Source organism: Pseudopodoces humilis, chromosome 1, assembly GCF_049639895.1.
Source record: "Pseudopodoces humilis isolate 2021_Gansu_Grassland_sample_001 chromosome 1, ASM4963989v1, whole genome shotgun sequence".
NCBI classification, from domain to species: domain Eukaryota; kingdom Metazoa; phylum Chordata; class Aves; order Passeriformes; family Paridae; genus Pseudopodoces; species Pseudopodoces humilis.
The window spans coordinates 65946037-65973981 of NC_142200.1; the positions used below are offsets into that span (position 1 = coordinate 65946037).

Genomic DNA, 27945 nt, shown 5'->3' on the forward strand with positions numbered 1-27945 from the left:
ATATCACATGCCATGTATAAAAGTTTAGAACTTTCTAATTCATGAAATACTAGACCATGCTCCAGTCATTCAGGCAGGACATGGATCAGGGAGCCTTTCTGGTCTTTGGGTTGGGATGTTATTCCTCTGTGCAGCCACGAGTACCTCATGGCAACACAGGAATTGCACACTTTATTATTTGTTGGAAGAGAGAGGAATGGCTGCTTTGAGGTAACATTGGGAATTAAATGCAGTAGTTCAAACCTAAAGTGCCTTGCACTACATATTCCCCAGGGCAGCATGTACAACTCCAGGTATGCACTGCCATGCACCGCAAACAACCACAGCCACTGTGAGATAAGAGGTCATTTTTCTTCAGCTTTCCCTTCACATTTCCCTTGGAATGTGCTTTACAAACACGTTTCCTCTTCCAGCTAAATCTCCTCTAGTCCTTGGGCTAAGCTCCCCCACTGCTGCAAGTACAAAACCATCCTGAAGTCAAAGATGCTGCACCTAAATACCCTCACGTTTCCTGTCTCCTATGTTGACATTCAGCTCCTCAACAGGGTCAAAGATGTCACAACTGGATTGAAACAAAAAACCCCAAAACAATTGAATGAATGGAAACTGATGAAACGCTTCTTTTCAAAATCACTCTATCCAAAGTTTTGTTCTGAAGGCCAGTGAATAACTTATTACCTAGATTCATCATAATCATACAAGGCTTCTATTGTTTGATACTCTCTTGGTTTTTGCTATAGCTTGTTTCTTTTAGTGGTGAACATATAAAATTCAGTTATTTTTTAAGGAAGACCTGGATCTCTGCATTTTTATCTTAGTCACTTTAAGAGAAGATTGATGCTTTCACAATAACATGTTGCCTTAAATGCACAATAAAATGACAACTATTTTATTGTACCTCATAGAAAGATATACATAACCACACACAAGCTTTCTCTTTTCAAAGTTCAAGATAGTTTCTGCAGCAGACCACAGTCTAGTCTGAGCTGTTTATAATTTAGGGTCAGACCGTTCATTCTCACATTATTACAGGGATGCGTTCTGGCAGGGAACATGAAATCTTCCTCTTTTCCTGAGTTGGTTCAGTGCCAAAGGAAATTCTGAGAATTGCTCCTTGCAAACATGCTGTCATCTGAGAGCAGCGACCTTCTGTGGCGTATATTCAAACTCTGTCTCCTCTAATATTTCCAGACTGGCTTCCTTCACCAAGTGTCACAAGAATTATCCCAGGACCCTTGTTAGTCTGACTTGCACACTGTGGGCATGCATTTTAAGTGAGATAGATGCCAGCTCTCTAAAGCAAGTAATATATAAAGAAGGTTCTGCCCAGACATTACTAATGCTAGGATAAGAGGTGGCATCCTGCAAAAATAATTCTGGAAATGAGAACACTTGAATCAACCCAATAATGAAAAATTAAAGGACAGAGGCGGCAGAAGTGCTTACTGAGGCATGACCAGAGGAGTCTGCCCAATTATATACACATCTGTACTGCATTTTACTTCATTAAACAATATCCTAAGTACATGGAATCTTTTTTCACAGATGCTGTATAGCAGTTCCCACAATCTGGGACAAAGGGGAGCCATACCACACAGTGGTGATGCAGGTCCCTTCAGATGGTGTTATGTCACCCACAACAATTCCTGCAGTCATTTCACCTGGAATGTTACCACACTGCCATCAGGCACATGTGTTAAAATCCATCTGCTCCCTTTGAGACACAACCTCAAAGTCTGATTTACCATGGAAGCTCCTTCCCCCTTGCCCCAGTCTGCCCTGCCACTCCCTGCTCTGCTTTCACCTCTGCTCCTGCTAGCCCATGCCAGGATCTGGGGCAGCTGCTGGCATCACAAGGAATGACTGGAAGAAACCTTGCATTCCTGGACTTTTTTTCCATGGAAAATAAAATTTGACTTTTGGCATTTATTTTTGTTTGAAATAATGTAGGGAAAACATACTTGAATGATAACTGCATGCAAATACTTTCTGTCATGCGAGACAAGAGAAGAAACCCCACTGAAAGAGTACAGGAGGCAGCATGATTTTCCCTTTTTTTTTTTTTTTTTTTTTTGTCCTTTTTCTGCTTTCCAATGTATCAGGCAGAAGCTATATCATGTCAAATGTTACTTCTGTCCCAGCCAGCTCCTTTCTCCTAAGGTCCTTGGAGGGCAGGCAGCTGTAGGCTTCTTTCTTCTTCCTTCCCCCCTGTGTATGCCTGAGGCTCATCTGAAGTTCATTCCTATCAGCAAAAATCCTCGCCCCCTCCCATTCTGCTAACATCTTTTATTTCTTACTTTTAAAAGCTGCCTGATTCCCCACTGCCTGGTAGCTGCAAGTATCCTGTGCCCAAGTGTCTTGCTGCAGGGGTTAAAAACCAGACAGAATTTTTACTTGTAAGTAAATTAAAATTAGGGGAAGAAAATTAAAATTATAGCTTGCTCTATGGAGCTGGCCAGCTTTTAGATGCACAGGGGAAATATCTTTGGGTTAGAGAGAGAAGATGAACATTTCTAATAAAGAGACATTTTTTTATTCCCTAACAGAGAAAATACTGGGGCTGAGGCAACCACTTCTTAAGGAAATTTCTAAGAACAACACTTGAGCTTAACTGCAGAAATCTGAGGGTGTGCTTCAGTATTAGGTATATCAGTTCTGGTACAACTTCAGTGAAATAGACAAAATATCAAGAAAATAAAAAGGGCAAGTGATTTTAATCATGTGATACTAAAAAATCTGTGCTGTGCATGACTTTATAAATGTTTCTATTTATCTAGAATTCTATTTTCTCTCTAATTTTTTCACTTGCGTCTGATTTTTTGGTGTCATTTATGACTTCAGTCCTTCAGTAAAAAGCCAGAAGTTTTGCAATAATTATACCATTTTGTTTCTGGTTTTTCTAGCTCCTTTTTGGTGGCGCAGCCTGTTTTCTTTATGTTTTTGGGTTTTTTTCATGAATTAATGCTCAGGAAATTCTTACATGATGTGCATTTCAGGGGAAGGGGCATCTATGTTTATCTACAGAATGGAAATTGTTTAGCCCTAGTGGTTTCTGAAAGATGTTTATTGGCAAAACAGAGCTCAAAATACAGCCTAATCCACAGTGAAATATTAGTTCTCCTTTCCTGTCAGCTTTCCTAAACCAAGATTTCGCCTTGTCTGTGACCATTCCCTTGAAGAGGGCAGCTTGGATGGCTTCCACATCCTAACTCTTTGATTTGTGGTAGCTATGATCAAGTGGGAATTGAGCTTGTTACAGTAATCCATCAGTGGTTTAACACATGCAGGAACATCCCAAGGAGGGAGACCTTGGGCGACACGGGGAAGGTTAAGGCTATAATTTCTCTTAATGTGATTTTGTCTGGCCTTTTTAGATTTTTGTCCGCTTTGGGCAGGGCCACTGGATCAGCAAACCACAGACTGAAAGACTGTGCTCAATTTTGCACGCTCTTAAACCTAATTTTTTTTTAGGTGACAGCAGTAGGTTAAGCTTTCTTCCACTTTCTATGACTGAAAAATAGAAGAGCCACTTGGGAGAACCACACATGGTGGTGAGAATTTTGGAAAATAAAGGCTCTTCCCTCTTGTGGTAATTTTTCTTCTTATTGATTAACTTGATCCCAATCTAAGAAAAAAAGGAAATAACTTCTTAGCAAAGAGAAGAAGCAGGAAATGAGAAACCAATATACCTAAATGTTAAGAAAGTAAGAATCACTCAAATTAAAAACAAAAACAAAAACATATGAGAAAGTCAATATCTTCCAAACATGAGAAACCCAACTCACTGAAGGCAATAAATCAGAGATTAAACATAGGCTGTACAAGAGGAAAACTAGGAGAAAAGAGATGAAATCTAAAGAGAAAATATCTAAGGATATAAAACAAAAGACACAAATTCCTTTATGGTATCAAAAAAACCCCGAAAATATGTAGGAGGTCCTGGATCACTGGGGATGAATGAAACTGAAGAAGACAAAAATTAGAGAAGGGAAGCAAGATGACTTCTTTTCATCCAACTTCACCATAGAGGATGCTGGGGGAAAAACAATTCTGGTCCTCCTTTCATTTTTCTGTATTATTTTTTCAATAGATGTGAACTAATAGAAAGGTTTAATCCTTACTAGCAGAAACACATGTTGGAGAGAGATAATATCTTACAAAGCAGTAAACAAGTAGAATATAATAATTCTAATATGAATTAAAAGAAAGAAATTGAGCCACCGGCTAAAATGAGTATGAATATTTATGAAACTGTACTTGGTAACTTAGAGAATCAGAGGCTAGCAGAAGTTTTGCCTGTCCCTAGGAAAGCAGCAAAGTTGATGCAGAGGTCCAGGTTCTATTACTGTATCTGGTAATTTGGCTGAAAGGATGAAGGACAGGAAACTTAATACATAAAAATAACCACTATATTCCAAATGTTTATAAAATAGGGAAGAGATAAGAATACTCAAATAAAATTAAATTTAAAAATCTTTTCAAGAGCCTCATAGGAGGCCACATATGAATTGTGAGGTTAAGAGGGCAAAAGAAAAGAAGAAATACACATTGATTCTCATTTGTTGACATGGCTAACAGCAGGCATCTCATGGTTTGTACTTTGTATTTCAAAACTATCTGGAAACAAGGAAGCACATCCAGAGGGTAAAAACTACAGATGGCAGGAAATTATTCAGATTAGTGGTGACTGAAGATTATTAGGGGTTTGAGAGATAAGCAGTAAATCTTCTTCAGCAGCTCACAGTCACTGCTGTAGACTGCAATGAAGTGCAATGAAGTATCTGACTCCTCTGAGAGTTCTGAATGCTCTGTCAGCTCAGGAGACTGCCTGGATGTCCTTGGGAACTGCCCTGGGACAACAGGGGTCCAAAGGGGAGCAGCAGGCAAAGAACACAGAGAACATCTTACAAAAGGCAGCAGAAGGGACAAACACTAAGATGTGACACTGATAAGAGAGGCTGGAATACTGTATTTGCTATTGTTTAACACATTCTAAAAAAGTAAGATGGAGGAAAAGTGTGGAAATGGTCTCCTAAAAAAAAGATATAAAAGGATCATTTAAGACTTAGACAAGGATCTGAACAGCCTAGTTTAATTTGGTCTTGCACTGAAGAGGGTGATGGATCCTATGACCTTCAGAGATCCTTCCCAACCTAAGTTATTCAGTTAATTAGAGAGAAATAATATTTTGACTGTTCAGTATATTCAGACAGTAAATCATGAAACTGGCAATCTGAACAACAGAAAAAAGTAGATTATGAATTAATTGTTGCAAGAACTACTCTAGGAGCCAAAATAAGATTTCATTTCTGCAGTTTTAAAAAATATATTGTATTATAAAGATGTCCTGGGTTGTGGGTGCAAACAGCTCTGTTTGCCCCCACACTCTCCAGCTCCACTCCAAACATCCAAATAAGGTGGCTTTTGGAAAAGAAGTCATTCCTCTATTTGATGCACATAATGAAAATTATGGCTCATGAAATTACATTTTTCAAGGAGAAATCGTTCATTCCCTTAGAAAACTCTTGTGCTCTTCTGTCGAGCAGCTGGTATTGGTCACTGTCTGAATCAAGACACTGGACTAGATGGACACTACAATTACCTACTGTAATTATTACCATCTCTCTCAGACATGACCCCTAAAGAGAATCTTTATGCTTGCTATCTCCCATGTTTACTCCATTAATCAAGCAATGTACTATTTTTAAGGGTTATTAATGAAATCCCACACTCTGAGAGATCCAAGAGTGAGTTTACAGAGTTCCTAATATGCCTGCTCACAGCTGTAATGAATAATCTCCATACCACATTGAGCCATTGACCAGACCTATGCAATAACCAGGGAATTAGCATTTTTTGACAAGAAGCGCTGCCACAAGTTTCCTTTATTTCTATTTATGTTCCCTAACTCCTAACCATGAACATTATTTTCAGGAGAAGGACAGAAAAGGAGTACTGTAATGTAGGAAACTTTACTTTGATGGTGACAGAGTACTGGAAGAGAGCCAGAGAGGCTGTGGAGTCCCCTTCTCTGGAGATGCTCAAAACCCACCGAAACTTTTCTTCTACAACCCGCTCTAGGTGAACCTGCTTTAGTAGGAGGTTGGACTAAATCATATGATGAGGTCCAACCCCAGCCCTTCTGTGACTCTGTGAGTTAAACCAAGTATTTAAAAAAGTCTTTTAATTCTGGAAACAATTTTATTAGAAAAAAATTAATTCCTTCCACTGGATTTAAAATACAATCAGGCATCTGCCTTAAAAAAGAGATTCCCCCAAATGACAGAATAAATATATTTGAAGATAATTGCCAAATAAAGTTTTAACCTGAAAATAGTTCCTAATAGTTACATACATTAATAATGTACCTAACATTAAAATGGCTGTCATAACGAATGGTTGCCTGAGAGTGCACTGATGAGGGAAGCTTGTGACAGACAGAAATAAAGTTCAGAAATGAGAGTACTGGCATCTTTAAAATTCAGTGCAAATGACTCAGTTAACACACGTTCATAAATAGTGCTGCATCCAGGAAGGATCAAAAAATCAAAGAACATAATAAAATCCTAAATATTTCACTTCCAAGAGGTTTTATAAAAATGTACATATAGATGTATTTACCTACTGGACATACCTTGGCTGACCTAGTGATGGCCCCGATCTCTGAATAAAGATCAGTGCTGTCTGGGAACTTTTCTACCACCATAGTGCAGACGTGGTGCAGGAGGGACTGTTTGTGCACTGTGTCCTTGACTTCTGGAACCTTCTCGAGGTAGCTCAACTCAAAAGCTTTGGCCTGAAAAGGGAAAAAAAAAAAAAAGGAAGAAATTAAAAATAAAAATGCTTACTCCTTCCCATGCAGATTAGTAGACAAAAATGATTACCAATAAGGGGCAGAGGGGAAAGAAGAAGAGGAATCCTACAGGAGAGGAAATTTATTGCTTTTATTAATTTTTAACTTGCTGGAGACTAAGCCTAAAATCAGTACATCTGCAGTGAAATGACCCACGACACAGTTCTCATAGTTTGAATGCAAAGCATCAACACTACACTTAAGGGAGTCACACTAGAAGAGTACTTAGTTCCACATTTCCTTCAGATTATGCCGAAAGAGGCAACACACAACACAGAACACCCTAACATGCAATAAAAGCACGTTCTACTCCCTAAATTACTTTTCTGGTACAAAACAAATAGCAGGTTGCAATTTTCACAATGGTTTTGACTTCTGTTTTTTTGAGGGAAAAAGCTGCAGGGGGAATCCTGGGATGTGAGGCTTACGTTGGTTCCATTCAGAAAGTTCCCAATTGCTAGTAGAGTAGAAAGGATAAATCCCAAAGTTTTATTGTGCTCCAGTTGGTCCATTCCCTCCTTCAGGTCTAGCAGTGGTTCTGCAACTTCCTACCATAAGAACAGAAACAAGAAAGTGAAGGTTAGTTTTTAATTCTATGGTTTAGATTAATTACTGTAAAAAGTTCCTGAACTGGCGTCTTGCAGAGTGTAAACTGGCCATGTGTGCTGGCTTTCTTCCATGTTCCAGCTAATAAATCACATGCAAGGACAGCAAAAAAAGTACATAAAATATTTTCCTACTGTTGTTTCTTTATGAATGCAGTTGCATTACTTGTTCTGGGAACTATCCTGTGATTCCAAACAGGAGAATGCACATGAACACACCCAAGCCCTGACTGATAAAAAAAGCTCCTTAAAAGTATTTTTTCTAAACTTTGAGCAACAAATAAAAAAGTTAGAAACCCTGCTGACTTAACATTTGTAGCTTGACCCTACAGCTTTCTTCAAACGATAGCCACTTCTCTCTTTTAGGTATTGTTTTGTGATAAAAACCAAAAAACCAACAAAACAAAAAACCCCAAACCTACCATAAACATCAAGCTTTACAAATACTCTCATTTTAATCTTTTAATTTAATGCATCTTCCATCCACACATGTTATCTGAGACATGCATACTGGTAAGATTTGAAATCATAAATTCTGTTCCATTAGCTCAGGAAGTGAGCTACACCAGAGAGTTCAAAGGAAGAGAGTGAGGGTAATAGAGCTGACAGAACTTATTTCTATGTCTTTGTGTGAGGCCCAGGGTTATTTATTTTGTATGCACAATAACAGTTCACATTGTTTCTATCTTCAAATGCCATTCTAAGCATCCATGAGCAGCATTCTTTTCACAGAATCATAGAATGGTTTGTGTTGGAAAAGACCTGAAGATCATCTAGTTCCAACCCCTGTGCCATGGGCAGGGAGACTTTTTTTCCCAATTTCCCAAACTGTTATACTCTTTATGAGCCAAGAAGCTAAATTAAGATGCTATTTTAGACCAAGAGGCAAAGTAACTGAGAACTCCACTTTCTTGGAGACATACAATGGTTCCTTCAACAACCGCAGTGATATTTTACCATAAAAGATGAATGAAACACATTTCTAGTCACTACAGAACAATTTGTCTCTTGAAAAGAATATGGCAAATTCAAGACAAATTAAGAGATGAGATAGTAAGCTAAGTAGTTTATACATCAGAGGAGAGGCACTAAATAATCCAAGACTTTATCAGTCAACAAAAATGAAACTGCTGCACAGTATTCTTTGAGTTGCTTTAAAGCCAGAGTTGATTTAGTTTGTTTTGTTGCGTTATGGGATAACTCAAACTGCTCTGAATCTGTGGTAAACATGGGCTTCTGAACTATTTCATTTAGATCAATTTTCAACCTGTCAAATAAACATTCCTAAAAGACCAATTTAAAACATTCTCCAGGTGAATAAAAAGGTGTCATAAGAGGCTTTCAAACCAGACCATACTGAGCCCTTCATTTAGTCATTTAGACAAGTTATCTGAACTTAGACTTTCTTGCATATAGTACACATTTATTATTACTCTTTATTTCTTATTTTATTGTAGGATTAAAAAACAATAAAAAAGAGTGTGCAAGATACAAAACAATGAGACAAATTTCTGATTTTTTCACATTTACCCACTCTTGCTCCCTATAAAACTCACCTTCCACCTAAAGAGGGCAGATAGACAAGGCAGAGCTACCGCATATCCTTGGCTACCACCTTTTTATTTTTCAGCTAAAAATTAGGTTTGAATGAAATCTGATTGGTCCAGAACTTCTGTCTGAAAGACACTTCATAATGCCTGAAAAATGTTTGGTGCATACGTACAAATGAACTCAACTAATTGTACTTTTCTCATTTCTACACCTGCTTATATTAATTTTGTGATCTTTAAAGTTGTCAGCAAAAAGGATATATTTGTCTTCATTTACCTTAATAAAAATAAAAATCAAAGTTTCTATTCCATACTTAGGACCTTTAAATTCCTTTTGAGATAGCAGAATTTGACAATATCTGCATAATTAGTAGTTCCATATGAGGAATGAGTAGCAACACACTGCAATTTTTTTAACCTCTTCTGACTGTGCATTTAAACTTGGACACCAAAAGAAAGGTGACAGAAATTCCTGTTCTGCTAATGACCTTCAGTAAGCATTATAAGTTAACATTTCAAAGGAGCATACACATTAACAAGCAATTAATTTGGAAAGTTTTTCTTTTTTTAGTTTTCTATGGAGAGCAAAGAGCAAGTATTTATTCATCCAGTTCAGGCCCTCACAGTCTGAGGATGCTCCCTACAAATGTACCCTGACTTGCTTTAGCTAATTAAATTCAAGCTAAGAAAGATGATTTCTCTTACTATGCCTGAAAAGCTTTTCATGAACATGAACAATGTATCACTTGACCCTTTTCTTGAACAATTAAGTTCTTTCTTTCAGGTTGTCAGAGATGAAGCTAAAACCTGCTTAGGCAGAACTCTGTTCTTGGCAATTTAGCAGAGGAGCCTTATGCATGAGAACCCTGGTCTTACCAATAACTCAGGTATTTCACACTGTTGGTAACAGGGACCATCTAAAACTTCCAGCCTCATGGAAGTAATAGCACTCCTATGTTACATAAAATATATGTGTGACTTGGTAAATAATATGAATGCATTCTGAACTACTTGAATTTTCTTTATTACAAAATAAGAATTAAAAAGAGAAGATCAAGCAAATGGCAGACTAAAAAAAAAAAAAAAGGCGAAAGCTGTGGAGATAAGTGACTTTGGGACCTAAGTTTCATGAAGGGTTTTCCCCTTTGCAGACAGATCTTCTGTAAAACCATAGTTTCAAGAACAGAAGAATATTTGTTAGCCACTCAAGCATCTCTGCGTAACTACTAATGCAAATTACTTCATTTTTTAAAACTGAATATTGCAGTATCTTATATCAGTCTAAATAATATGTAGGTTTACTGGTTACCTGGAACTTAAACTCTGACCTTAACCTTTTTCTTACTGGAGACACCCAGGTGCTCACTCTCCCCTGCATCCCTGATGTCTGATCCTGTTTCTTCATCCTCACCCAAGACCCAAGCTGTCTGTCCTATCTATGCTTGTCTGCTAGGTTTATCGTGTGCTCCTCATACTTCATCACCCTTAGCACATGTTATGTCAGCTACCATTTTATGGTAAGTACTGTGCTTAGTCCTATCTACCTTTAAACAGGGATAAAAATGTTTTTTTCTTCACTACAGCTGTTGCTTCTTTGAGTAATTTAAGTATTTGAGACATTTTGTACTGCATCCATTCTACATGGATTTTAGCTGGCAATAAATTAACTAACTTTGTGGCAAAAGGAATTTCTTTAGCTTTTTGCAGTGCTTTAAATGTTGCTTTTTTGATTGAGAGTGCGTTAGAAATTCTAGGTATAGGCAGAGATTAACCGCTACAGCCAACACAGTTTACATGAAAGTTACAATTTATCCATGTGGTAACTTCAAAGCAGAATAAATAGCTGTACCAGAGTGAAAAAAAAACAACCAACCAACCAAAATAAACTGGCTAAAAAGTATTCATGCCAGATACAAGTATTTTGCTATACAAGTCAGAAAAGTAAATGGCTAATACTAAAACATTCCAATTAAAAATCCTGAGTATTCATGTGACTGCATGTCCTAACATCTAAGAAAATTAAGTAAAGGTTGAGTAATCTTGACAGTATCACCAGCAAATCAATCCACTGTTGTACAACTCATCAAATAACCATTGCTAGCAGAGCATAACACATTTTCACAAGCATGTCCCACTTTTTAGAATCCATATCAGACAGTTATACTGATTTTTCCAATACACACCTATTGTGCACAGATACATATACAAAACTAGTATGTAGAGGAGAGAGCTGCTTTAATGGCAATGCCAGGGGCATGTACCAGAAATGCAGCCAAAATTAAGCTCCTGTGCAGATTCCTGAAAGACCTTGTGAAAGGCAGCAAGTACCTGAAATCCCCTACAGTTCCATTCTGTCTCATCTATGCACCAAAATTTTACCCTCTCTTCAAAAAATTTTTGCCTGTGATTCATCATTCTTGACAGATATGTCAATTTTAGTGCACTTTGAATGAATGCCATCCATGGAGAAGGTGGCAGCAACTGTGCGTGACTGACCTGAACTGTCTTGTGTTTAGAATTCTGAGAGCTATAAACAAGAAAACCTTGATGGGTGGTGTTTTCCTTAGTTCAAATGGATGTAATGTCAATACTCTCATGATGTAAGACTAAATATGGTAGTCCTCACTCAATCTTTACCAAAGAAAAATTCTCATTGCTCTGAAGTAAGAATTTCCTGAATAACAACATCTGGAGAAGATGTAGCAGAGATTTAGCCCTCTTCTTTGTTTCAATATCATTACTGACTAATTAAAGGAAGGAAGACATAATCTCTTAATTTTCTTTTATAGAAGGAAGAGATTATGAAGGATCAGTTTAGCTGTTTCCTGGTTGGCCACTGAAACAAAAGCGACCCATTTACCATTTCCTCAAAAGGTCCATACAACACCAAGGTCAGGGAAAGATTAAGCAAAGCCTCAGAAGAGTCTCCACCCATCCCTGTGCTTTCCCTCACCTTTTCCACTATCTCATAGTCCATCTTGAAAGCCCAGAGCTGGAGCCTGGCAGAGAGTTCACTGATGGAGGAGAGGGTGAGAAGGAACTGCTCAGCGCTGCCCAGGGGGACATCGGGATTTGCCAGCTGTGCCTCCTGGATCTTCTGCTTTTCCTCCTCAGTTGGGATCATGGTCAGGATTTTCTGTACAGGGAGACAAAAGGCAAGCATCAGTGGTGGGGCTGAGGGGAGTGTGAGGCCTGGCTGATGGGTGACCCCATAACAGCCACAGTAGAAGTCCTCAAGTCCTTGGCTGTTAAATTAGGACAGCACAAAAGAAACCAAGAACTAATCCACTGCACAAGGAAGCGAAACAAGGATTGCTATCTCACACACCACACATCATTTTTGTTTAAAAATGCATCTGAATTAAAATGCCTTTTTATTTTTTTGAATTCTGTATTCAGTAGATATGGCTAATCATGGGATGAAACACTGAAGGAGATGGAAGGAAATTGGTTAGGATTGATGTCATTGACTTTCATATGTTTAAGTCAGAACTTAATACCTTTTTGTAAACTACATATCGAAGTAAGGGTAGAAGCAGAACAGTTTTGTGGCCTATGATTTACAAGTCAGACTAGATTTTACGGCCCCTTTTAGCCCAAATATCTACAAATCTTCTAGAACACTTGTAAGTGTACAGGAATAATTTGAAGACTCTTGACCCTTGCTGTTCCCATAATTTCTTACTTTTTGTTCAGTCTGTTTTGTTTTCCTTACGGAACATGCAGCAGTTTCTTATGAAACTATTGCAGCTTACTAGGTCACTCCTAAAAATTTCACCCTAACTGACAACTTCCCAAGGAACACACATTGAATTTAAAGCTGAATTATACATTGCATAACATATGGCCTTTTTTTCTTTTCATATGAAAAAGGATCTCAATATTTTCAGTTTCTGCTGTCAGTGTGGCTCAAAATACTTAAACTTTCCCTTTAGTTCATGGATTTTACAGTTCTGTTTAAATGTGGCAGCTTTCCTTCTGAAAGGATTACTCTCTAAGGTATTGCTTCTTAATCAGTTTTTAACACAATAAATGCACTTCAGAATAAAAAAGAAGCAAAACAACATAAAGGCATCAGATAAGTTGAGGTCTCTACCCTACTGATAAATGTGTCCTTAAATAAAAGCAGATTTTTAACACAACTTATGTTTATTCATCACAGGAATGAGCTGTTTTTGTTGTAGCTGTCTATAATGACAGAGGCTGTTTTGAAGGGGAGGAGAGAATAATAAAAATACAGCCAAAGAGCTATCAGACCTGCCAATCCAAACTACAGCCTTGCTCCAACACTGGACATAGCTAATTTATCAAAGCAGCACAACTGCCCCCTTCCAGTACTGGTAGTTCCCCTGGATTTTTGTACATCACTGGAGCTAAGCGTGGATAGAGAGCAAGGGACATTTCCTGGTCAATCAGGCAAAGAGCAACAATTAAGCATGCAAATAATGTTCAATTTGTTGAAATGGGACTTATTTAATTCAGCCACAGCATTTGTATTGCTGTCCATTTTCTTCTGCCAACTTCCATAAACATTAATAAAGAAGCATTTTTTCTGTTAATGTTGCCTCTCTCTCTTGCTCTTTGTTGTTATAAACAAAAATGACAACAAAAAAAAGCCTCCTTTCTTGGACACTCAAGATTCTACCTAAATAAATTAATATCTTAAGGAAAAAAAAAAAAAAAAAAAAAAAAAAAGGAGAAAAATCCCTAGAAAAATCCCTAAATACACTGTGGTGCTTTTCCTTCGCCTGAAAAGGACTGCTTGGAAAATATTCTTATGTACACATGTTCCAACTGACAGCATCTGTGTATTGATTTTGAGATGTACCTGCCATCCATCCATCCATCCATCCATCCATCCATTCACCCAGACATACTGAAATCTGTAACTTGAGTAATACCTAACATAAAATTAGATTTATAAGTAGCTGCTTCATGGTCTCAGTGCTGAACCAATACTCATCTAAAAAAGTCTGCAAAAAAAACCCCAATAGATTGAGCCTGAAACTCATAAAGAAAGGTGTTTTGCAGTGTCCCTTGAAGGAATCAGTCATCTTAGTGCCTACTCCTCTCTTCCACAACAAGAGGAAGCCCACAAGCGCTCAGCTGAGACAGGGCAGCTTGCAAATAGGATCATATTGAACATCCATACATGGAGAGTTTAGCAGTAGCCATGTGATGTATATGAAAATGCTTCTGATGCATTTTTTGAAGGCTAACCCTGCAGCAGTATTCTCAATTGCCTCCTACAAATAACTAGGACTTCTGGCAGCTACCCAGGGATCCCACAAGTATTTTGTGGTGGGGCAATGCCTTCACTCCAGATTTTGCCCTGCTTTGGAGCATTTTAAAGAGAGCAAAGAAACAGTAAGCTTTATTTCCAAAGGGACTCTCCTCCTCCTTGAGCTTTACATAAACATCACAAGATAGATGGAGCTGACAAAAAGCATTCAAGTCCAAGCTCTGCAAGGCTTCTGTGCTGTGTACTGTACTATGTGAAACAAAGGATGCCAAGCAAAAGAGTCTGTACTTGTGGTGCCAGCTGCTGAGGATCAGCCCTGCTGCTGAAAGCCATGCCTTGGTGGGGCCAGAGCTGCTGGCAGGTCTCACACCATCCAGGGTGCAAGTGCCCCCATAACAATGACCTACATCAGCACTCTTGATCTGACTGGGCAAAAGATTCTCATCCTGCTTGTCATCATCCTTGGTGTGCCCCTGAGCAAGTAGTGAGATGCTCCTCTTCTTGATTTCCACTCTATGACTAATTTGAGCCATTTGTTCAGTGCTGGAAACTGATGAGTACACCATCTGCCACTTTATTATTATTTTAGTTTTTATTTCTATCATTTTTGAAAAAAATCTAACAGTAAAAGTAGCATAAAATCACAGCAGGGCAGAAGGTTACTGGCACCTGATGTGACCATTAAATCACAAATAGCTTAGAGTCCAATCATTAGTTCATACTGCTCTTCCCAGTACACAGAATCCCAGAGTGGGTTACTTTGGAAGGGATCATAGTGGGACTACTGATCCAACCTCCCTGCTCAAGCAAGGCCCTCCCAGAACAGACAGCACAGGACTGCAACCAGACGGTTTGTGAATATCTGCGGTGAGGGAGACCCTACAGCCTCTCTTGGTCACCTGCACAGTAAATAAATAAGTTCTTTCTCATATTCAGGTGGAACTTCCTGGGCATCAGTTTCTGCCCATTGCCTCTTGTCCTATTGCTGGGAACCACTGAGCAGAGCCTGGATGCATTCTCTTGACACCCTCCCTTCAGATACTTGAATACATTGATACTTTCAGTTTGCTCTTCTCCAGGCTGGACAGGCCCAGCTCCCTCGGTTTAGTAACTGAGGTGGTGTCAGCAACCTTCCTGTCAATTAAAGACTAACTGGTTATTAACAAACCCTGTGCTCATATTCTCTAGTGCATATGACACACGTATTTCAGCTTTATGCATTCTCACACAACTGTTTGGGCCAGAGTCTTATGTTTTGAGGAAAACCAGTGCACAAATAATGGAGGAAAATAAGCAATTTTTGCATGAGATAATGGACCCAAATTATTCCACTGCTGGACTCAGTCACCTGAACTTTCAGCAAAGGAATCAAACTGCTTATTTCCTGGACTCTGCCATCCTGAGGTATAATCTCCAAAGGTTCCTAAGAGGGAAGACTTACAAAAACAACATATGGCTGAGAGTCATGGGCCTCAGTGTGGGATGCAAAGAAGCACCTAAGGAGTGATGGTGACTAGCTCAGCGCCTCTGAGGAAATTAGGTGCTTAAATTTTTTTCTTTCATGGGGCTTCTCAGTGATGATGAGGTTGTAGGAGTGTCTTGTCTTCTGTGTTTGGTTTCACCTGATCTTACCAGGTGAACAACAGCCTGAAAAAAATTAGTAACTCAAATTTCTGTTTGTTGTTGTTGTGTACGAAGCTTTCTGTGGCTTGAGGACCACAAATACATAAGCTGCATGACCAAATACATGTTAGTGGGTATTTCACCAGATATTTGATACGCCTCAGGAGACAATCCAGCTCCTGAAAGGCTCTCTCACATTTCAACTTCTCAGGCACCCAGGCAGCTGTTAACAAGACCTGTTGCTGGTTTGCTTTACATGTAGAAACTAAGAAAATGTAAGAGCATATGAAGGTGAGAACTTCACTGTAAGGGAAGCTGCCTGCACTAATTTTATTACAGGTCTTCCAAAAATGATCCAATTCTGGGAAGGAACTACATCTAAAATGCTGATGACCATCCCTGTATATCAGGAACTGACACCATTGCCTGTCAGACCACTCCTTTTCCTCAGCTCCACAGAAATACATGAACATGTCATTGCTGCTCACAGAACTGTAGATGACGTTTTGGTTTTCTGCAAGGAGAGAAAGTGTGGCATTTTTTCTTTAAATAAAGTCTGAAACAGATTAGGGCTCTGATATGCTGACTGTGTCTGGCCAGCAAGGCACCACTGAGGCCATTCTCTCTTCTGTCTAGACTTGTGAAAAAAGGTGTTCTTTCAGGTCACATGAGATAGGATCATTTGAAACATCCCATCACACTCTTACAAAGCATTAGCTAAAAAAATTGGAAACTGCAGATGTTAATGCATCATGTCAACGATCAGAATAAAAATGCAAATACCTTATTCATTTACAAAAAAATCAAATTTTGATTTTTATTTATACATGTCACCATATGGCTTCTTAACATCAAGCTCTCACTTCTTACCCTTTTTTACATCTCAGGGATATCGAGCCACTCCAGATACCAGTACTTCAAATTATTTATGATGGGTATGCAGGGTGTAGCACCCCTGGGTATGGAGGTACAGCACACCTGGAGAGATTTCTTAATTTCCATGATTTACTAAAAGATATACCTTCTAATGCAATCACCATTATGTAGCATCACAAAGCCATATTGTAAAGCAGAAAACAAACCATGCTAATTTCCTCACAGCATTACCCTAATTTTAGTCTGCTATATTAACCATAGTCTTTGGTATTATTTGATTTAGGTCCACATTTCCTTACTGAGCAGCCCTTTATAGAGGGATCCAATTATTTCCTTTGCTACAGATAAGCACCAAGAACTGGTTTGTTGGACTCCATTCTTGCAGTTGCCTCAGGATTTTAAGCTTGCCTCTTTTGCTTAACTCACAGCAAGACCTCATCCATGCTAAGGAAGCAGTTCTTTTTTCGGCAGTAAGCTCCAAGTTGTTTGAACACAGTGAATGCCAAGCTTTCAAAGAAAGGAAAACACAAACACTTTGGCAAATGTAAGGTGGCAAAAGTTTTTTTTTAGCTGGATTGGCTCATGCTTGCAAACACACAATGTGCATTCCTCTCAAAATACGTCTTAAACAGTGCCTCCTTTGCATATTAAGTGGACTACATCTGCCTTTCTAGTGTCATGGCCCTACTTTCTGCCTTTTTTCACAGCTCAGAGGTACCTAACCACTTTACTAACAACACTTGTTACCACTAACAAGACCTAAAAATACGCAACATACTTAGGAACAGAAAACTTTAAAATGACTGGAGTATTTATTTCACATAGTTATATATTTAAAGTTAAAAAGTAAAGTATGGATTACTAACAAGAGTTCAATGTCAAAAGCAAAGCAGCACTCAGCAGGATCTAGGGCAGCAGTGGAGACCCTACTGGACCTCCTGGTCTAATGATGGACTTGATGATGAATTGGGCTATCATGAACTTGGGCCTGTACCCCACTGCATCCCTGCCTTGTTGCCAGCACTACTTCCAGCACTGCTTTAGTCCACTGTCCTTAAAGGAATCACTAAGGTCAGTTTTAAGATACCATTTAATCCCCCAAGGTCCAGAACTACAGCCACACACACTCATGTGACAGTGACAATGCTCCTCAGCAAAGGACACAGCACAGAGCTCACTGCCAAGGCAAAGGATGGCTCAGGTGACTTTTCACACTGCTGGTACTCTGCTCTCTGTTGGATCTGACAAAAGCTGAAGATGATCCTAAATTATAACTTCTCTGAAATTTTAGCAGTGAATGTTATATTGTCACCACACACATCTCTTTTCCTGCTCTCTTTATGTCTATCTTCTGCTTACTGGATGTGACATTTCTTCTAGACAATTACTGTGCAGAAAGGTTTGTAAGTATCTACTGTGGTACAATTTTTTAATTAGGCAAATTGCATAATTTTTTTTCCATACCAGTTCTGCCTCAATCTACCCATAGATAAGCTATCATTTACCTTTTATAGCAAATTGATGTATTATCTGTGGGTTTTTAAATAAATGACGCTGATTCTTATACTATTACTGATTCATTCAAAGTGACTACCAATTATTTCTTTATATTTAGATAGATGAACCAGAAAACTTTCTAAAAATCTAGACTGAAGGAACAACCTCTCTTCCCCCAATGCTAACTTTAGGGTTAAAGCCAATAAACAGACAGATAAAGGGAAGAGACACAGGAAACAAAGCTTGTCTACATTGTAGACCAAAGGGGCAGTATGGAAAACTGAAGCAAGGATCTGCTGAAAACAGTGGGACTCAAATTAATGCATTTTTGTATCAACCTGTGTGCTACCTGGCCAGATGTGAATAGCTTAATCCAGCCCTCTCTGTCACTATAAAGACCTGACTCTATAACATTCTGTAAGAAGAATATGTAATTCGGGATTGGGAAAGGAAATCTGAATTCAGTGTAGGGCTTTACTTGATAAAAAGTAAATAAATATATGTAATTGAGGAAAAAAACCCCTTCTTTCTCCATGGACGTCATCCTTCCCCAGCAATCTGGACTTCATTTCTCAAAGTGCAAAGTACCTGGGCTCTGTTCTTTCTCTTGATTTCAAATATCTGAATGATCACATTAGGATTACTCGCAACTGTAGCTTCAAGCTGTGGACACAGACCTCAGAGATCTTTTCTTTAGCACTGGGCAAGTATATTAACAGTGCAAAATTTCCTGGTTTCTTGAATTCTTCAAACTGAAATCCACCTTCAAATATACTTTAAATGAAATTATGGGTTCCTGGTAGCTAATGTAAAGGCCACCCAAAGGCGGGTGTGGTGGTACAAAGCACAGCTGTGGACACCACAACAGGTGGTTGGCAGATGGACAGCCCATGATGTCCATGATTCCATTGCCAATAATGGAAGTGGAAAGTGTGGGCTGTTCAGAGCACCTGGAGCCAGAGAAGGACACAATTCTAAGGAGATGATACATAGAAGTTAATGAAGGCTTGTCCTCCTTTGTCAGCCATTTTGTGTTGGATTTTGTATGGCAACACTGCCTACTGCACTGAGATCTAACTGGCTGTGAGTTGGGCTTGGCTGGAGGGGTACTTCTCTTCAACATTTTAAAGCTTAGCACTGCAGACTGCAGTGGTGGGTACATGGGCTGGGTCATGAAAAATTACCGGTTTTAGAGTGATCTGTCACCTTCATAATCCGAGTAAAATATGCATATAGGAAAATGTAATATAGCTTGGGGAAGAAATTATATTCTAGTAGGGATAAATCAGGCCTTGCCTTCTAGCTAGAAGGATCTTTCGCCTTAAGCATTTCTTTTGCATGCATCTGTTGGCAACACCATTTTCATTCCAGAAAGCTTTTCTCATTTTGTTTTGTAGTCAGCAAGGTGAAGGTGGAAAGGGGGAAATCAAAAAACACAGCACCAAACCACTAAAAGGTGACTGTGAATGAATGTATGACCTCTTGATAGCCACTGGTTGAGATTTGTAGTTGTGCAGATTACTCTTACTAGATGATACAGGCTTATTGGAAAAAAAAAAATAAATTAAATGAATATGACCATAATGAAAAAAACAGTGAAGCCACAGGCTTCTTTTACACTTCATAGAAGAAAAATGTTTTGATAAAAAAAATAATAAACAGAGCTCATCTTGGATCTTGGTAAGAATATCTGCAAAGTCAAACATGTAGTGGTAAAAATTACATCATCTGTAATCTTTATACCAACTGCTTTTCTTCAAACAACAGTAACACAAAAATGCTATTCTGGGCAGAACTAGTCGCTGTATTTGTTTTCCATTAGATATACAATCTACACTGACTCCAACAGCTAGCTGGGCATGAAATTTATTAAACCCTGTAACAGTTGCTTCAGCCCTAGTAACTCACTGCCTATTTTTGCTGCTCACAATATTTCTGTCAAGCTTCAGATAATACTCTGAGAAACCTGTCAGGAATTAACACCATTGCTACTCAAACAAAACAGATAATCCATGATCACTGAGCACGCTCAGCCTCATGATACTTCCTGCATCTGCGCCCATTGCACTGGTTTCACAAATTTCAACATTCAGACATGACATAATACACCACCTTCTCCTTCTTCCCTGACCAGTCTGGATTGTATCATATACAACATGGGACAAAATCTTTCTTACCTCTATTCCTTCCTTGTTTAAGGCATATTCATCAAAGTTCAAAATAGCAGTCTTGATGGTGCGGGGCGGGGGCAATACAGTCAAGCCAATATTAATGGCATTGCTTCGCTTCGAGTCTAGCACAATGATCTCCTGTCGCTTCCCATCTGCAGCAGTTTTCTTGGGAAAGAAGGGAACAAAGTCATTATTCCTCTGATCTGTTTTATAAAGGAAAAGTCACTCTTTTCACTAATGACTTCCCCACTCAGGAAAGCTGACACTGAATGTAAATATAGTTTATTTGGAGGCATCGAAACAAGCTGAATTCTTCTACCACATCCTTATCCTATCAACATGAGCTGCCAGGATTCAGAGACCTGAATGCTGCTGTGCAAAGCTGGTCTCACACAGTCCTCAAAAGGGGAGTTTGGGGCGTGAACCAGTCTGAAAAACACCAGAAACTGCGAGACCAGAGCTCTGCAGTGCAGCAGGACTGGCCAGCAAAGGACGGATGGGACAGCAGCTGGGCACCCAAGGGACTCCAGGGCCCAATTCCCTGTTGGATGCACCAATCTGGACCCTCTCTCTCTCGTGTGTCTGGCTGGGAAACAGAGTACTTCCCACCTGCCTGCCCGCACTCTCCTGTGTTATAAATTCACCTCAGACACTGGCAGAGGAGCCACAGGTACCTCTCTGGAGGCACTGGCATGGTTTTCTGACCTCTGTCTGCCAGGGCAAAGTTACTCTACCTTTCTGTTCATCATACATCTGTCAAGACCTTCACAGATGCAGAAAAATTTCAACCCTCATGCTTTTTTCAAAGTTTAATTTGAGACAATCCATATCCTTGGATCTTACCTCCAGTACAAATAATAATAAAATCACAAAGAACTGGCAACATATACTTTAAATTCTGTTCTAGAATACACCAAGGAATTTCTTTCTCTTTCTCCCCATCTTTATAGTGGCAAAATGTGAACCAACTATGCAAGGTGACTCGAAATCCACTTCTATGGCATAATGTAGTGTTGAACATGGTCTTTGGTTTTACACCTCAGCATGTCTCTCTTTCTCTCTCTCATCATCCCATGCTAGAAAGTGTCTCTTTGGTAACTACCAATGCTGTGCTGGTAAGTGAGCTGGAAAGTGAGAGCACTCTGCTCATACTCAGGGTTTTTTCCTTCCCCTGCATATATGTGAAGACTTAGCAAAGATAACATTTGTTTTCAATGTTTTTATACCAGTTTTGCCAGAACTGATCTCTTCTTAACAGCTTAAAACTATCCCCAAAGCCTTACTGAACTTTCCCTTCTTTGAGTAATAGACTCTTTTTCTTGGGGAGTTACCTGAAGGATGTGAGATGCAGCTTCTCATTTAATGCTGTAACTTTTACTTCCCGAGCCACTAATCACATTCTCAGGACCACAGTTAGTGGCCAAGACCACATTAAAACCATACAGGGTTCACCAGAGACTGCTTCCTCTTGAGTTTGTATTGCACTAAGCCTTTTTTAAACCACCACATTTTACCTTGTCCTTTGGAGCACAGAATTACACAGCTCCAAAGAATTTAATCAGAATGGAAAAGGCCAAGGGAAAGGAGTTAAATTTAGGCTTCCCACATGTGGTGTGGGTAAGTAAGCCTCAAATCTGCAGCTCTGTTTTCAGGCTCCCAAATCTGACAAGAGAGACATATTCATTTGGGGGACACAAGACACTCACGGCCAGCATCATTGTGATCCCTACACTGCACACACTCACTGAGTTAGGAAAGACAGATGAGCTGCACAGGGCATGAGTGCATGGAGGTATTTTCCAGAGCTATAACTGCATATGGGATATAAAATGTCGAGGTGAGTAACCCTTTTCAAAAACAGGGGCTGAAGAGACTTTAAATCCATTCTTGGGACAACGTCTGAGTTCCAAAGAAATCCTTTCCAAATAAATAAAAGGATGAAGAAAAGAGAAGGATTTTACTACTATGAACTTTACTACCTCACTGCTAGGAAAAGAAGTGCTTTTTGTCTGCAATGAAATTTCACAGGTGGAAGTGTCTGACTGTTAAAATGAGCTACAACTACTGATTTCTACTATAATATTTGGTGACTTCAGTCTATGCTTTATAAATTCATTAGCAGAAAGTGACTTAAAATGCTTGAGGGAACAGTGAACTAGTGCACTTGACTTTATATTTTAATGTGTCAGTATGAAGTGTAATCCCTGAACTTGTGAATATTACATATACTATATAGTATACAATTTGTAATTACATATATATACAAACATACCAGGTAGTATAATCTGTGGAAAACAAACACTTCTGCAATGTATAAACACTTAGAGTGAATTGAGACCATTACAAGACCTAACTGGCCACATTCTCTTCCCTATGTTAAAGACAGGGTAGTCCAGGTGGATCATTTAAAAGCTATTACCCTACCACAGAAAGTGATTTGTAGTCTGATGAGAACATAATCTTAAACATGCTTCTTTGCTTTAATTAATATGGGAAATGGAAAAAAATAAATAACTTTCCAAGTGGTCAAATAAATAAATAATTATATTATGAGCTTCAGCTCAGAAAGATCTTTAAAATTACAAAAGTCTGCATCAGTATTGCAGAAAAATCTACCTTAATAGTGAGATGTCTTTTAATTTTTTTTTTTTTTTAATTTCATTTTATTTCTATCTCAATTAGCAAGGATTTAATATGAGAGATTTAAAATGGAATTGCTCAGCTGCCACTGAGGTATGTAATATTTTTCAGAAATTCTGGTCAACATTTATGACTTGTCTTGGCATTTACTGAAATTGTAACAAATCGTTTCAAAAGGAATATGTGTCTAAGCATGTGAACATGAAAACAGATTCCTTCCTTTTTCTCTCCTACTAATTTTTATGTCTGTGGGCACATGATGGATCACTATATTCCACAGGCTATACATGAATCAGCAAAATAATACTTTCTTGCAAAACCAATGGATGGCAAAAGGGCTGAACAACAGCATTTGATTCAGGAGTCTCTGCATGTTTTCACTTCTCTTCACAGAAAAGTAAACACTTTGAAGTACTTTGCCAAAATACCTGCTTTGTTCGGTGGAGTGAGAAGGAAGGAAATACTACATTGGTTTGGAGGGGATACCTGATCACTCTTTCTATTGGCAAATATAATGTAGGGTGCTCTATTCTAAAAAATATACCATCTGCAACTAAAGGTGCTCCACTAAATAATATCAATGTACAAGTTTCTCAGTGTGGCATAAGTTTTCCTAAAATCAAAAATCTCCTCTCCCAGTCCCAGCCCCCAAAATCCCAATTCTATTTAAAATCTACAATTTTAAATCAACTTTATTTTATTGCAGTCTATTGTGTTTAATGAAAAACTTCTCATGAGCCAGGAAGTAGCTGTTTATAGCTGTGTGTTGTGGAAATCACAGTGAAGGATTAGAAACTGGAGTAAAATTGGTTACAGCTGTATGAGACAGCATAAGCACAAGATAGAGCCAAGCCCCCACTTTGTACACCCTGATTTTGCTTTTCCTCTCATCCTTCTGGACTGTTCCTTTTCCCTGCACCTACTTCCATCTCTTGCTATGAAATCTAGAGATTTGGCTTTTGATTTGTTGCTCTGCACTCTTTTTTCAGCTGAACCAACTGAGTTGTGAGTCAGACTTTACGATATTATAGAATAAACCTGTTGGATTGCAGCCATTGGACAGGAGAAACTAGACACAACGGGGAATGTGCTCTCTGGAAATAAACCAAGCAGTCTGGAAAAATCAAGAGCTATCCTAATTTGAGTGCAATCTTTGTACCAAACCTCAAGTCTTTTACGGATTCGGTGGTCTGCTTAATTATTCCCACTCTCACTTGATCTAAGGACCATCTCCTGCTCTGGAAGATTTGCTGGTGTTCACAAAAAGCAGGCAGGAGTTTCAAATGCCTGCACAGAGTTCTACTACAGTACTCCTCGGTCCCCATTGTTTTCTCTGCAATGAGGCAATGAGACTTCTTTGTCTGTGTTATGGGACAGGGTGGAAAAAGAGCCAAAAGTACAATGTCTCATGCAGAGAGCAGTTATTAGTCACCAAGGGGAAAGCACCTAAATCATTCCTCAAACTTGCACTAATTTCAAAGAAACCTGTTCACTTATCTTCCAGCCAGAAGCCAAAAGCTGTGCCAAATTATCAGGCAGGTTTGAGAAGCAAGTGTGAGGGAGGGAGAATGGCCAAGGGTAGTTTGGAAACATGCACAATGATTGACTGGAAAAGTAAACAAGTCATACTTCCAACAACTTAAAATTTTATCAAAATTTCATGTGAGAATAAAAGATTAGGAATCAGCCAAAGTGCTCCATTACAATGCTGGCACTTAGCACAAAGCTAAACTTTGGAAATGGCAAATATGTTATCATTCCATGTTCAATTCAAGGAATTAAATATTTTATGGATCTAAAGAAATGCTCTCATTCCTTCCATCTATGAACCATCTGTGGCAGATTTGTATTTACGGGGAGAGAGATGAGGAGTAGCACGCCACGACGTCACCAGCATTCCTTCCTCAGCAGAAAAGGAATTAGAGAAAGAAATTAATCTCAGCATTGGCCAGATGAACAATCAGCTGAATGTGTTTTTAAAGGTGTTACACCATACGTTTCAGATTTGCACGCATCTGTGCCCCAAAAAAATTCAGCTAAAAGGAGTGATGGCAGGATCTACACGAGCCATCTCTTTACGTACCTGCTACTTGTTAGGTACTTGGGGGCTTGATTATAGAAATTCCAATGTTTCCACCTTGTCAAGAGGATCAAGAATGACTATTAGAAAATTTTGACTTAATAAACTGGACAAGTGACACAGAGAACCTTTACTTTGAGACATCCAGGTTGCCCAAAGTAGGAGCAAACAATAATATCTATAATACATAATAGATTTAACAACTCTCTCTAGCTAAAGAGAAGTATTCAAGGTGCTGTTTTTTATGTTAGTATAAGACATATGGGTATACAGAGAAAACACACAAGTGATTCATTTACTGTAACAGAGATGGACATTTTTTATTGTCATTTTAACTGAAAAAAACATTGTTTCCCTGATAGCAATTATACTGCTTAGAAGAAAAAGAGTTTATGTAGCCATGAAAAACAAATTTTCAGGCTAATAACTTTTTTTAATGCTACTTCAAATTCCTTCTAAATGTAACTATAAAAAGCTTCCTTTTGTTGTTGATTGTAATGTTAAACAGCCATGTCACAAGCCTTTGTGAGTTTATTTTATAACAATACTAAGGAAGAGGGAATCCTAGCTACAGAGGTATTTACTGTGCCAGCTTCTATCCCAAAATTGCCGCATTTCACAAATTAAAGATTTAAAATGGGCCTGTTCACCAGTATAAAACAAAAACCCAATACTCCTGCAGAGTTCAGCTGTAAACATGGTCCAGCTGATAATTCAGTCCTTCAGAACAAAGCACACATGTTGACTCTTTGTAGCAGATTCAGTCTGATATTCTTTCCACATAATGATTAGGAAAATATTACCAAGTGAAGAACTGTCAAATACACAGATATGAATCACCATGCTGTGACCTTTTTATGAATGCAAGAGAAAATATTTCAGATTCCAGTATCTAGTTTGGCACTCAGCTATGAACAATCTAATGTAAAATTTGTTGGTATTTGCCACCTGGAGTGATATCCTACAACTGGCAGACCTGAGACAGGAGGGCAACTTGGCTCATACACCACCCTAGGCTCATCTCTAGTGTCAGACCATGAAATATCTTCCATCATAGGCCAAGCTACAAACACATCCAGTAATTTCCACAGGTTTGATATAAACAACATAAATCACCTAGGTCTAATTCAGAATGAATACCAATACAATAGCAGAAAAATAGCAAACTGAATACAAGCTGTACCTTTGTGACAGGCAGTTCCTTGGATTTAGACTCAAAGAGATGCTCCAGTTTGGAAGTGTCCACCTTAATGGGTTCCAGTTTCGACCACAGGAATTCTCTGCAGCGTTTGTTGTTTTTACACTGCCACTCAAATGGCCGTACCTCATTCCAAAATAGACGAATGGTTTTCTTCTTTTTTATAAATGCTGGCTGACCCCTAGAAACCTGGGGTGACCCTAAACCCTGAGGAGTGCTGAACAGTGGAGGAGGAGCCAATAAATTAGCAGAGGGTGGAGGTGGAGGCGGACATCCAAACAAGGGGGGAGGTGGTGGAGGAGGCAAACCCAGAAAAGAAGGTGGAGGTGGAGGAGGGGGAACAAGGGAGTCCCCAGGACCCATATCCATGTCCAACACATCTACATCATCCTCCTCCCCCAAGTCTGTAAAATCCATGTCTTTGATTTTAAGTTCTCGAGGATTAGCCATGAGCTGATCCCAGATGTAATCAGATTCCTTCTTTGTCTGCGCTGGTGTTTTCTCGGGGACCTGTTCACTGATTTCATCTTCAGGCACTGCTGTCCCCTTAGCCAGCTCACCACTGTTAAATTTTTCTGCAAAGGCTTTCACACTGCCTTGGTTGTCCAGATTTCCAATCTCCATCTTTTTGACACTTTCATCTTTGGACTGCTTTGTGGCCTGAAGAATAGAGATCCTGCTGGCTAAGCTAGTGAGTGACTCCTCGCTTTCCTCCGTCTCCTTCTTTTCCTCCTTCGCCTCCAGCTCCTTTTCCTCTTCATCTTTGGGCTTTTTGTTATGTGCATACAACATGTCCAGCATAAACCGCTTGTTATTGAGGATGTTGCTGCACTGCTCATTCACACCAGCATCCTGGATGGTCTGTGACCATGGACCTGTAATCACACACACAGAGATGGGAAGAGTCAAGGGAAGGAAGTCAGAGCACCAAGAACACTCTTCAACCCACCAAAAAGAACATTCCGTATATGCATGTACAACTAGTCTGAAACTGGGCAAGCAGTTACTGTGAAAATTTTGAAATAAGATACAGCGCTGATACATGGCCTGATCTTGATGTGTTGGGAGTATGTCTCAAAAAAGGAAGGGGAGTAGAGCATAATATGTAGCTTGGGAGGGACTATATAACTTCCAGGATTTAAATGCTCTGGTTTCTCCTGAAATCTGTCAGGTTTCATTTTGTACTTGCTACCTCAGCTCATTTTATACAGTGCACAAATTTTCACAACCTTTCATATTTCAGAATGGGGCTTACATATCATGACAATGACACAAAACAGGTTATCATCATACTCTTCATCTGGCCATGTACTGGTACAACCTGAGGAAAATTTTCATATGAACGAGATCTTCCCTGCCTGATTTCAAGGTCAACATGTAGCTGTTTACTTCTCCTCCTCCCACCCTGCTGGCTTGGGAGGGGCAGCTTTCAGACCCTCAGAACCCCCTGGCTGGCTACCTGGGTCATCTTCACAACACAGACTATTGGAATTCCAAAGTAGGCTGCTTACCCAGGGTCCAACTCTCAGAGCAATTCAGTGAGTGTAAGCATAAGCAAGATTTTTAAAACTGTTTATAATATGAGAACCTTTATAAATTAATTTTGAACA

At 39.0% G+C, this 27945-nt stretch overlaps 1 protein-coding gene across 14 annotated transcripts in view; it reads right to left on the bottom strand.

The window, feature by feature from the left end:
- FHOD3 (formin homology 2 domain containing 3) overlaps nt 1-27945 on the bottom strand; it is a 377738-nt gene that overhangs the window by 35992 nt on the left and 313801 nt on the right. For all 14 annotated transcript variants that reach the window (XM_005527828.3, XM_088051905.1, XM_088051887.1 and 11 more), the window contains 5 exons: nt 26321-27210; nt 20424-20582; nt 11962-12144; nt 7282-7401; nt 6635-6796 (listed from right to left, as the gene is read on the bottom strand). In XM_005527828.3, the coding sequence (XP_005527885.2) occupies nt 6635-6796; nt 7282-7401; nt 11962-12144; nt 20424-20582; nt 26321-27210 (1514 nt within the window). The remainder of the gene's footprint in view (nt 1-6634; nt 6797-7281; nt 7402-11961; nt 12145-20423; nt 20583-26320; nt 27211-27945) is intronic.